The sequence below is a fragment of the Heteronotia binoei genome, chromosome 15 (assembly GCF_032191835.1).
Source record: "Heteronotia binoei isolate CCM8104 ecotype False Entrance Well chromosome 15, APGP_CSIRO_Hbin_v1, whole genome shotgun sequence".
Taxonomy (NCBI): Eukaryota; Metazoa; Chordata; class Lepidosauria; order Squamata; family Gekkonidae; genus Heteronotia; species Heteronotia binoei.
This window is the reverse complement of record NC_083237.1, coordinates 23267536-23280029: the sequence shown is the minus strand read 5'-3', so window position 1 is coordinate 23280029 and position 12494 is coordinate 23267536. Positions and strand designations below refer to the sequence as shown.

General features: G+C 46.9%; 2 protein-coding genes across 5 annotated transcripts in view; both read left to right on the top strand.

The window, feature by feature from the left end:
• Positions 1–12494, top strand: part of SEZ6L2 (seizure related 6 homolog like 2) — a 69569-nt gene that overhangs the window by 35196 nt on the left and 21879 nt on the right. The window lies entirely within an intron of this gene.
• LOC132584157 (dual specificity protein phosphatase 14-like) lies at positions 7223–11771 on the top strand. Of its 3 annotated transcripts, none has more exons than XM_060255964.1 (2): positions 7223–7313; positions 10947–11771. In XM_060255964.1, exon 2 carries the CDS (start codon positions 10952–10954, stop codon positions 11591–11593), a length of 642 nt encoding a protein of 213 aa, XP_060111947.1. In that variant the 5' UTR covers positions 7223–7313; positions 10947–10951; the 3' UTR covers positions 11594–11771. The 3 variants fall into 3 exon arrangements, with proteins under 3 accessions (XP_060111947.1, XP_060111949.1, XP_060111948.1); XM_060255966.1 differs by lacking the exon at positions 7223–7313 and adding an exon at positions 7503–7515; XM_060255965.1 differs by lacking the exon at positions 7223–7313 and adding an exon at positions 10444–10466.

Genomic DNA, 12494 nt, shown 5'->3' with positions numbered 1-12494 from the left:
GTTATCACTTGCTGATTGTCTGATGCATCCCTTCCCCATGGCTGTTCTCTTGCATTTTGGAAAAGCAAAAAAGATTAATCCTTACTCCCACCCCCCAAAACCATGGACTACTCCGTCTCCCTGCTATTCTCATTCATGTTGGGAAAGAGCCAGTGAGGGGTATACCTGAGAGAGATGGAAGTTGCTGGGGAACTCTCTTCTTTGCAACCTCTCATACCCCTAAATTTTTAGCCCTTGGGTATTTTTTTTCTCATTTGCTTTTATTTTGGAGCAATAAATAAATCGCACCATTTGTAAAAGCCGTGGCGTCTGTGTCTCTGTGCTGCAGGGGACTAGAGAGTCAGAGTGTGTATTTCTGTGAAACTTAAAACTCTCTTTCACTACTGAGCTAGTCTTCTTCGCCTCCCCTCCATCAAACTAGAAATTGGATAGAGCAGTTGAAGGGGGGGGGGGGGACTGTCAAATAGCAATTCCCTATAATTGGATATTTTTGTCTCGCTTTTTTGCTAAGTGCATCATGCACATTGCTGGACACAGATCAAACAATAAAGTTTAACATTACACAGCATCCAAGTATCAACGGCAGTGTCATCAGCATCTGCCAACCAAGAAGTACTTTTCTCCCTTTTTCGCAATATGAGAACTCGTGGACATTCAATGAATTGCTGAGCAGTCAGGTTAGAACTGATAAAAGGAAGTACTTCTTCACCCAAAGGGTAACACATGGAATTCACTGCCACAGGAGGTGATGGCTGCAAGCATAGACAGCTTCAAGAGGGGTTTGGATAAACATGGAGCAGAGGTCCATCAGTGGCTATTAGCCACAGCATATTGTTGGAACTCTGGGGCAGTGATGCTCTATTCTTGGTGCTTGGGGGAGGGCATAGTAGGAGGGCTTCTAGTGTCCTGGAGCCACTGATGGACCACCTGATGGCACCTGGTTTTTGGGGCCACTGTGCGACACAGAGTGTTGGACTGGATGGGCCATTGGCCTGATTCTACATGGCTTCTCTTATGTTCTTAACCACAAAACCATAAAGCAAGTAAAACAACTTTGCACTGAGAAACAGGCTCATCTCTCAATGCCTTCTGAAATCACACCTTAGCAAGAAAATTGAAAACTTGGGGAAGGGACATCTTATGATCGGGATGTCAGTTTTTGGCCAGGTCTCCTTGCCAGTAAAGGCCACTGCCCCAAAGCTGCTAACTCAGCTGAGGATTCCTATCCAGTAACTCTTCTCTGACTGGCTCTACAATGCATTCATTGCTGCAGCCTGAAGTAATGGTGTTTTCTGTGCTTGCAGCTCACTCATTGATAATAGGCTACGGTTGCCAACTTCCAGGCAGTAGCTAGAGATCTATTACAACTGATCCTCAGGTGACAGATCAGTTCACTTTGAGAAAATGACTGCTTTGGAAGGTAGACTGTGGCATTGAAGTATTTCTCAACCTGGAGTGGGCAAGCCTCACAGCTGACATTTTGACAGTCCACAAGCCTACCTGTCAAATTCTGCACACATGCATTTTAATTTATTTATTAGTTAAACTATCCCCTCCCCCCCTCCCATTTCCTCTTGGCTCAAGGTGGCTTAGTGATTAATGTCTATGCTGGCTAGTTCTCTCTCCCCATCCCACAGCAAGGTCCCAGACCTTTAACATATGCCTAGAAACATTGTTCCCACCGTTTTATTTTGTGGAACACAGCTAATGAATCCTCTGTTCACATATTTAATCTTTTTATCTTTATTCAGGGCATAACAAGAATGTACATGTATTTCATGAAATAAAGCTGTTTTTCAAAGAATATTCTAGACTGGAAAATGCAGAGGCTTTTATGATACAATGCCCCCGTTGAAGGCTGTCTAGGATTTGAGGAGAGTGACAATTTTGTTACTATTTTTGGTCCGCTGCCTATTAGACTGAATTTTAGAAATGTACAAACCAAAGCTTTCCATAATCATTTTCCCTGGGCAGAAAAATTGTAGCCTTGCTGTTTTCTCACAGAAGTTATAAACAAGTGAGGTAAATTGTAAGATTCTCTCTTGCCACAAGGACAAATGCAGATGTTTTCTGTAGCACCACACTGGAAATGGTGACAGTGAAAAGAAAGTGTGGCAGCTACTGTCCCAGTCTGAATTCTTCCTCCAGTACAATTGCTGTTTATCAACAAAAAGTGCTTCAAAGATCCCTTCCTGAGGCTTCCAGCATCTTGCTTAGTTGGATGCTAAATCATGCCATGTTAAATGCAAAAAATATCTCAAGTTGCGCCAAAATGTTAAACCTGTCTTTGAAAACACAGAAGTCAGGAATAATATTGTAATTCTCTGCATGGGTCATTTTGTAGAAAAATAGGTGGTGGAACTTATTAGCATAACTCATTAGCATATCCCCCAGCCAAAAGCAACCCAAGGCAAGAAAGGAGAGCCCTGGGCGATCCAGCCAGCCCAAGTAGGTTTTGCTTGCCTGGGGCTCCCCTGCCCACCCCCCCCCCCAATCAAAAGGCCAACAAGCCACCCGCAGCCTAAAATCACATAAATGGAGAAAGGGTGGTGCAGGCTTCTCCAGGAGTTAATGAGGGCTGCTGGGGGCTTGGCAAAACTCTTGAGGGCTGGCTGGCTGGCCGGTCTCCTAATCCAGGGATTGTTATGCAGCTGCATGTACTAGTCAATGGACAAGACAGGTGGGGAGGAGGAGGGGTGTCAGAAAGGTTCAGGAGCTGTGCTCCTGTGAGCTGCTGAATCTGAGGCCTGATCCTCTATATGTGGTGTGTAAACTGGTGTAGTACTTTTTCTTTCTCTCCAGGAACCTTGTGCATGGTTATTATTGAGGGCAACAGAAGGATTTCTTCCTTTGAGATAACAAAAAAACAATTGTAAGAAATAGGGGGGGGAGGGCAGAATGTACCCAGGAAAGAGAAATGAGATAAAAAAGGGTTGCCACTGCAGCTTGCCAACCTTCAGGTGGTGGCTAGAGAGCTCCCAGAATTCTGACCAATTATTTGGGCTACAGATTCAGATGGGCAGCCATGTTGATCTGAAGCAATAGAACACAATTTGAGTCCAGTGGCACCTTTAAGAGCAACAAAGTTTTATTTGGGGTATTAGCTTTGGTGTGCATACACACTTCCTCAGGTATGGGCTATAGTGTTCAGTTCCTCTGGAGAAAATGGCTGTTTTGGAAGGCGGACTGTAAAAAGGTAAGCACCAGTGGTTTCCGACTCTGGCTGAATGGCATTATAAAAAAGGTAAAGGTAGTCCCCAGTGCAAGCACCAGTCGTTTCCGACTCTGGAGTGACGTCACTTTCACAATGTTTTCATGACAGTCTTTTTACAGAGTGGTTTGCCATTGCCTTCCCCAGTCATTTACCACCAGCAAGCTGGGTACGCACTTTACTGACCTCAGAAGGAGGGAAGGCTGAGTCAACCTTGAGCCAGCTACCTGAACCCAGCTTCCGCCAGGATTGAACTCGGGTTGTGAGCAGCGCTTGGACTGTAGTCCTGCAGCTTACCACTCTGCGCCACGGGGCTCTGTATGCCATCATACCCCTCCGAAAACCCTGTCCTCCCCAGGCACCACATATTTCGCAACCTAGAGCTGGCAATCCTAGCAGATATCAGCAAGAGTGGCTACAGGCAAGCAACTGAGGTTTGTCCATTGCAATGGTTCTCAGGTCTGTCCAGAAAGCCTTGTATGGATGAGAGAATACGGAAATAAAGAGGACTCTCATCCATATGGGGGCCATTTTGCTTGATTGGTGTTTGGTTCGCCCCAACCGTCAGTCAGTGATCAGCTAAAAGAGAGAACAGCTTAGTGGTAGAGTTCTCTCTCTGCACAGATAAAGGCCCCAGGTTCAGCAGCTCCCATTGAAATACCTAACAGATGTTAGGAAAGGTGATCGACTGACCAGTCCGAGTAGACAAAATGAAGTTAGATCGATGAAGTGTGCCTCTGACATTGAATTTTAAAACCATCGACCAAACTACAATTTCCTGGATTCTTTGGGGGAGAAGTACAGAAAATGAAAGTAGGGTAGATGCTGCACCATATATAACCAAAGGTGCACAACAGGAAATTCCGACATGCCGCTCGTCCTCAGGGAAAGCTACATTGTTCGGTATTTAATAGTCCACCCACCCCCGCCATAAATGCGCTTAGGGTTGCAAATTCCCAGTTGGGGGCAGGGGATTTCCTGATTTGGAGACCCACCTCCCACTTCAGGGTTATCAGAAAGTGCGGGGGAAGAGAAGGAAAATATCCGTTGGGCACTCCATTATACCCTATGGAGATCCATTCCCATAGGGTACAATGAGGAGACTTGATCTGTGGGTATCTGGGACTGCGGAGGGGCTGTTTTTTGAGGTAGAGGCACCAAATTTCCAGCTGGCCTCTGGTGCCTCTCCTCAACTCCCCGCCCCAGTTTCAAAAGATTGGACCGGGGTCCAGTTCTATGACCCCCAAAAGAAGGTGCCCCTATCCTTCATTATTTCCAATGGAGGTAGGCATTTAAAAGGCATACGGTCGCTTTAAATGTAATGGCCAGAACTCTTTTCGGAGTTCAACCGCGCTTGTCACACCTTTGCTCCTGCCCCCCCCCCCCAAGTCTCCTGGCTCCACCCCCAAAGTGCCCAGATATTTCTTGAATCGGACCTGGCAACCCTCTTTACTTCACTAACTCTGCAACGCTGCACACTGTTACCCGCAAGTAAGTAATAGTGAGTAGGGGTGCATTTCTGAATAGACACGAATAGCGGCGACCTATTTTTTCTATTAAACGCAGCGCCTTGTTGAACAGTTTTTGCACCAACAGCCTTACTAGTAATTATGGTGGCCTGATCGGCGGCGGGCGATCTGTTTACGCCAGCGCGCCTGGCAACGTTGCGAATCCTTTCCCATGGCAGCGCTTTGTGCATTCCAGGCCAACAGGAAGCACCGTTCAGCTGAGCAATTACATTCGCGCGCTCTGCATTCTTTTTTAGGAAGCAGAAGCTTTTAAGCCTGCAAAATATGGTAACGCTTTCCCAGGAGGAGAGGAGGAAGAAAGGGAGCGGGTTGGACCTGCCGAGTCATGCTTGCTGTAATCAGCTAAATACAAGCGCACGTCAATTTGTTCTCTATGGGTCATTTACGTCCGCTTGTTTGAGAGTCCTGGTCTAGGTTTAGCAGATGTCCTCTTTTGGGGTTTTTTTTTTTTAAACTTATGAAAAGTCGTCTTTTAGGGTTGGGGGGCTGAGCCTGTTTTGCCCTCTAGTCTCCCAATGGAGGCAAGTTTCAAGCTTAAATAGTAGGGGGTATTAAAAATGAGATTTGTTATAATGATCGGTTGTTTGAAGTAGGGGAATATGTCCTCTTTTTTGTTTTTCAAAATGTGGCAGCTCTGCCTGATGGCATAATGTACCCGAGCAGATGGGCCGTTATCACCCAGCCTTTAACAGCATGGGATTCCTGTCCAAACCCTGAGGTCTGAATACGGCTAAAATGCAGCTGATTCCAGAGAGGAAGACGTCGTTCATTTATATACAGTTAAGAAGGTACACGTTGGCTTGCCTCATTTCTTTCACAAAAGTGTGTGCCTGGAAAAGCCCTGGTGTGTGTGTGTGTGTGGAGATCCTGCTGTTTATCTAGCCCAGCATCCTGCTTCCAACAGTGGACGGCCACTAGCTTCCAGGAACTCCCACAAGCATGAAATCGAGGCAGCACCCCAAGCATCTGATATTCAGAGGTACACTGCCTCTGTACATGGGGGTTCTCTTCAGTTGTCATTGTCAATACAGGGTATTGTTGGAGCTCTCTGTCTGGGGCAAGTGTTGCTCTGTATTCTTGGTGCTTGGGTCAGCAGTGGGAGGGCTGCTGGTGTCCTGGTCCCACTGAAGGGCCGCCTGATGGCACCTGGGTTTTTTGGCCACTGTGACACAGTGTTGGATTGGATGGGCCATTGGCCTGATCCAACATGGCTTCTCTTATGCTCTTATGTTTAAATAGGCCAGCCTTTCTCTCCAGAGGAGGGGGCGGGGAAATCGATGAGAAAGGAAAGAATTTTAGAGCAGATAATTCTTCCCCCAGCCTAGTCCCCAATCCCGTGGGTTCCCCGCGTCCAATGCTCCTTCTCCATCAGATGAGACTGAAACTTCTCTCTCCCCTTCCTTCCCGTCCGCTCCTCCCGTTTTTGCCCTGCCCTGGCTTCACCCCTGGGATTCCTTTCCCGCACTTTTTCCTCCCCGCCTTGGTCTCCTCGAATAACTTGGGTGCTAATTCACCCTCTCCAGGGCCTGGGATCTTTGCACCTTCCACATGACTCACGAGCGTTTCTCGCGCCTTCCACTTGCAAGAGCGTGAAGGGAGGGGGAGAGAAGATGGGGTGAGATGGTGACGCGCGCAGAGTGGGCAGAGGGGAGGGAAAAGGAGGGGGAGGCTCTCGCAGAGGGTTGAGCTCCCCCCAAACAGCGAGCAGAAGGACCCCCAGTTGGTACACCGCTTGCTTGGGTTTTTGTGTGTAAAGAACATAATGGCATCATGAATAATAAACGGGCGGGGGGGGGCGGGAGAGAAAACACCGGTCCTCCCTGAAGATACCTCTGTACATTAAAAAAAATAATACCCCCCCCCCCCAACTTTCTGAAGCCCTTTTGGTCTTCCTGGAAAAGGACATTTCATCTTGGCCCCCGAACAGGTCGCTTTTTGCAGCGCTTGGTGTCTTCACGACACCGCCTGGGTGGGTCACGCACACCTCCGCGGGAGTCAGAGCGGGGACGCTGCACCGGAAGCGGAGGAGGGCGGGGGAACCCCGGGGCTCTTCGCTCCTTCCCCCGCCGCCTCCGCCTCCTCCCCTTTCATGAGCGCCGGCCTGTGTCACCGGCTCTGACGCCAGCATCCTCCCCCGCATCCCGTCGCCATGGCAACCCTTTGTTACCTCCAACGCTCGAGTGGTCCAGCCGGGGAGGGGGCTGGCAGGGGTGGTATATAGGCAACGCTGGGGGGGAGCCAAGGAAGGAAACTCCGGATCCCCACCCGGGAGGAAGACACGCCGGGAAGGAGCCGGGCCCAGAGTGCAGAATAGAGAGAGAGATTTATATTTATTATAATATATATATGCACATACAAAAAGAGATCTACTGGGAAAGAGAGGAGGAGGAGGGAAGGAGGGCCGCCGCGTCGAAGCCGAGCCAGAGGCATTCTTTCCGAGTCTCCTCCTCTCTCCGGCCTGAGCCTCTTCCCTAAAGGGCCCCTGGGGATATTTGGCGTTCAATAAAGAGGAACGGGAAGTTGGGAGAACAGTTTTGCAGAGCCTTCGCTGAAAGACCGCGAGAAACTGACTGGTAATGTATTCGTTTTAAGTTTTGGGTTGTTTGCGGTAGATGGGATAGCAGCTTTTTATTTATTTATTTATTTTGACGCTGCTATTGAAGCCTATGCATGGCTTTTGAGGTGGGAAAGATTCCCGGCCTTGGAGAAAATTCTGGGACCTGGATGCACTTGGAAAAGGAAGGTAGCAAGAATATTCTGAGGTGTTCACTGCAGGTAGGAACTGGGTTTTGTGGGGAAGTGGTGTGGTGTGGAACAATTGGGGAGCTTAGAAGGGGAGCATGGGATCAATGGATATATGGGAGCCAGGCAGAAGGTGTGTAAATGTAAAATCTCACCTTTTATTCCAAAGCAATTGATCCACCATAATGGCTCACATCCTTTGTTCTGTATTTATAATTACTAAAGGTGGGCCAGAGTTCCAGTTCTACATACAAAACTGACTCAGGATAATTTCACGGACCAAGCATTGTTTTGCAACCATGATTGTCCAGGGAATGGTTAACGCTTGTGTGCTATTTTTGTGGCAATAACAATTTGAAATTTAACTTTTTAAAAAGTTGGTTTATTGATAGGGTTTAGAAATGAGGCATGAATATGTGGTTTGTACATTCCTAAGTGGTGGGGGGCAAATGTTGTTTCTAGGGAGATCTGGAATTCTATAGAAAAGGAATAACGATCAGAGAGTTGGGAGTTTAAATGGATCTCTGGAAATCAGATGAGGCTGTGTTCTCAAATACAGTTCTGGAAATAAAGCATATCTGAGCTGCAGAGGTTTGGGGGGGCAGGGGAGCTTAGTGAAGTCTGTAATGGACATGATTTCAATCCACACCAGAAATAAACATGAGACCAAAGGAGGCTGAAAGTGATGAAACAATAAGAATAAATGGAGGCAGTACTTTGTGTTCAGGATTCCTAGAGAAGCAACCAGGCTGGACTGGACTAATTCCTAGACTGAAGCGATATGATGTCAAAAGGTGGTGGTGGGGGGAGAATACCATAGAGAGGGTGAGGGTGAGAAGAATTCCAGGCTGAGTCAGGCGAATGGCTTTTGGGAACTAGTTACAAGGCGTTTCTCAAGATAACTTTTTATTTTGTGTTTATGGATCCAAAATATTTATCCAACCCCTTCTTCGCTCTTCTGACCCTTACACATGTTGAAATTTCAACCCTTGAGGAGGGACTGTAGTTCAGTTGTAGAACATCCTGCTTAACATGCAGAAGGTTCTAGGCCTGTTCACTAGTTTAAAGGATCAGGTAGTGGGTGAAAGAATCCGGAAGAACCTCTGCCAGTCAGACTTTAGATAGATAGATAGATGAATTTATTGTCATTGTTCTCAACAAAAAGAGAGCAACGAAATGAGGTGCTCTTCCACAAACATACCAACACATCAAACACACATATTCATAAACCATTTAAATACATCTAAAACCATTAAACCATTTAAACCATTAAAACCATTTAAATACATCTAAAACGGATAAACATTCATAAAACCATTAATGTCTAACTTTAACAAATTATATGTCTAACTTTAACAAATCAAGAGTTTGATTCACTATAAGGCAGCATCATGTGTGAACTCTGGTTATAAACATACATATAGAAAGACTGCATACCTCCCCCTAAACTCCAGCTACTGGAAATATGGTTAAAGGATAATCAGCCTGTGTTAAGTGATCTCCACTGTGTGCCCCGGCCCTGCCTACCCTTGACATCTCCTCACCTACTTTTCAAGCATGGTTGCTTCTTGCAGGGCTTCATTTTTGTACATTGGCCACAGGAAAGGTTGTGTGAGCCAGCAGTCGAGTGCGGAAATGAGGCAGAATGAGAAGCTCCGAGTGCTTGTGGCTTAGGGCTGCCAACCTCCAGGTGGGGCTTGGTGATCTCCAGGTAGTATAGATGATCTCCAGACCACAGAGATCAGTTTGCTTGGAGAAAATGTCTGCTTTAAAGGGTAGCCTGTGCGGCAGGGGTGGCCAAAGTTGCTTAACATAAGAGCCACACAGAATGACTGTCAGATGTTTGAGAGAAGGAAGGCAGACAGGCAAATAGATGGGGAGAGGGAAGGAGGGAGTGGTGGAAAGAAAACAACTTTAATTTTAAACACATTCTCCCAAGCTGTCAGCTGACTTGGAGAAGTGATTTTAAAACACAAAGCCTTCTCCAAGCCAGCTGTGGGTCGGTGGGGGCATCGAGAGCCACACAATTTGTGTGAAAGAGCCACATGTGGCTCCTGAGCTGCAGCATGGCCACCCCTGCTCTATGGCATTCATGTCTAATGAGCTTCCTCTCCTCCCCAAACCCTGCAGCCCCCAGTGTCTCTGGAAGTTTTCCAACCCAGAGCTGGCAGCCCTTCGTTCAAGAGACATTGGGATGGCAAGTTATAACTGTATACTGTGATATACCTGAGTGGGATTCTTGTAATGCGGCCCTTTTAAGGAAACAAAAGCATGCTTTTGAATGCCCTGGGGCTAACCTGCAAGGCCCAGCAGGGTTCTCTGGGCTGTAGTGAGCATAACCATTTTGCAGTGCCATGCCTACAGAATCTATGCATTAATCCTGATGTCATCTTATCCCTTGTTTAAGACTCAGCGTTTTCAGCTACATGCTGGTAGCATGACTTAGATTCCAGGACAAACCAGTACATCCCAATTTGGACAATGCACTGATATTTTAAAAGGGGAAAGAATGCAGTCTCTGAGCCTAGGAGGTGTGATTATTGAACAGGAAGAAGCAACTTGGGAAGGAGGAGAGCATAAGCTGCAGGGTATAATGAATTCAGACACTTGGGGGAGGGGCTGTTCATCCACCAGAGGAAGGGAAGCTCTGATGCACAGCCACCTCCCTCTTTGCGCACCAATAGTCACAAAGAGTTACAAATTGGGATCAAAGCCTCCCCCCCCCACCCCATTTTGAGCCCATTGCTGTGTTGGCAAGAGGATGGGAGGGGCAGAGCTCAGGGACCAGCAAAGAGCCCACTGGCCCTTTAAGAGGCTGTCCACTCCCTCCCCATTCCTCCATTTTCCCATCTTCTCCATCATCCCCTTTCTGCGCATCATTCCTGCAGCATCACAGTTTCTAGTTCCTTCCCTCTCTCCACCCCCGCCCTTGGGAGCAGGAGTCCACGCTCAGCTCCTGGAGGGGCTTCAAGAAAATGACTGAGGTAGGATATCGAACGATGTTTGGCTTCGCACAAATGCAGACCTTGCTGGGAGATAGTCCTTCGCATTTATCGTTTGCTCTTCGTTTATTTTTTTGTCGCTTCATGTTGCTCTTATCTGTCCAAGTTCTCCTCTGCTTCCTAAAATCACTGTCTCCCCCCCCCCCCCATTGCTATCAGATCTACTTGGTTTGCTCCAGTAACCATTTCTAATTCCCATCCCTGGTTCACCCCATATCTGCTGAAACGTCCTTCCCCAAAACAAACAGACCTATGCCCAGTCCCATCTATCCCGTTAAAACGATTTAATTTTGAGCTACTGCTCTGAGAAGGGGTCAAGAATTGTGTGTGGGAGGGAGTGGCTTTTGATCTTAAATTGTAACCAAATGCTAGCTGGTTAAATAAAAAAATTAGGGAATAGGATGTGACCATTTAACTTTTAAGAGTGCACCAGTTCTTAAGACTTGCCTTTCTTCTCCACAGCTGTTATGTATGCTGAACCATCCACCATGAATTTCCGGAACCACGGCTTTTTCCGCCGTTCTCCACCCCCTTCGGTGACCAAACCGTCCCCCACTGCTGGGAACGCTTTGTCTGTCTTAGGAGGCATCGCCCAAATCTCACCCTGCCTCTACCTCTGCTCTGGAAATGCAGCATCCAACAGACATATGGTCTACTCCAGGGCAGTGACTTGTGTAGTGAATGCTACGATGGAAATCCCCAATGCCAACTGGCCAGATATTGACTATGTCAAGGTGCCCGTTCCTGACCTCCCTCACGCTCCACTCTCCTTGTACTTTGATTCCGTAGCTGATAGGATACACCAGACAGGGAAGAAGAATGGAAGAACCCTTGTCCATTGTGTGGCAGGTGTCAGCAGGTCTGCCTCTCTCTGTATTGCCTATTTAATGAAATATCACCGGTTGAGCCTCTTGGATGCCCATGAGTGGGTGAAGAGCAGGAGACCCGTTGTAAGGCCCAATGTAGGCTTCTGGAGGCAACTAATTGAATATGAACGCAAGCTGTTTGGCAAGAACACTGTTAAGATGGTGCCCTCGCCCATCGGGCTGGTTCCAGACGTCTATGAAAAGGAGACCCGTGGGCTGGTCCCCTTGTGGAACTTAAGATAGACTCTGGGTAACTTTGGGAAGATGGTTGGGTGGTGGGCTGGCCGGACTTAAGATCAAAATGTTCCACCATGGTAGGACTTTGTTATGACCTTCCAACATGGTGGACCTTGATAAGAAATTCTGTTATGGTTAGTCTTTTTGTAAGACCTTGCAATATTAGATCATGGGAAAGACTTGAGTTACATGGACTTTCTGATATGGCAGTCATCACCAGGAACTTAATCTTACTTATTCTGGCAAGATAGTTATGAGGAAGTATAAGGGAGTAAATAATTCTAAGTAAGGGCCCCAAGGTATTAAAAAATTACTTCTCCCTAGTTAGGAGGCAGAAAAGTAATCTTCTCAAAAATTACTTCCCAGCAATGGGGATTGGAATTATTTTTAGTTTTCAGTGAACACAATGTTTTCCTCCCTCAAGGAATGTTATTTAAGCATCAGGATTATGTAAACCACTGTTAACATTACTCCAAACATTCAAGGAGTGCACCACCAATACTGGGCCAGGTCAGGAAACTAAAGATGAGAGAACATCCAGTGGTAGAGGGAAGATGGAAACCGGAGGGAAAACTAGTATAAACCCCACCCATAAGTGCCATAAATACTATGTTTCAGTAGAGTGGATGGAGAACCCAAAAGACTGAAGGGAAGGAAGGAAGAATTTTAATATTACCTCAGCATAGAGTGCGCATTCAAAGCTGGGGAAAACAAATGGCACCAAGGAAGGTACAGTTTAACTGGAAAAGGTTAGAAGTTCAGATGCCTTTACTTCTGGCACAAGGAAGTAGTTTAATATTAAAAACCAGTCTGTCTCATCTGTACCCCTAAAACCAACAAATTACAAAGGGCTCCGGTGGTGTGCGGGTTGGGAAGTGGGGAGTTTTCTGAATTTTTTACAAAGAAG

Excerpts from the sequence above, each read along its gene's own strand:
- LOC132584157 (XM_060255964.1), top strand. The coding sequence starts at position 10,952 with ATGTATGCTGAACCATCCACCATGAATTTCCGGAACCACGGCTTTTTC.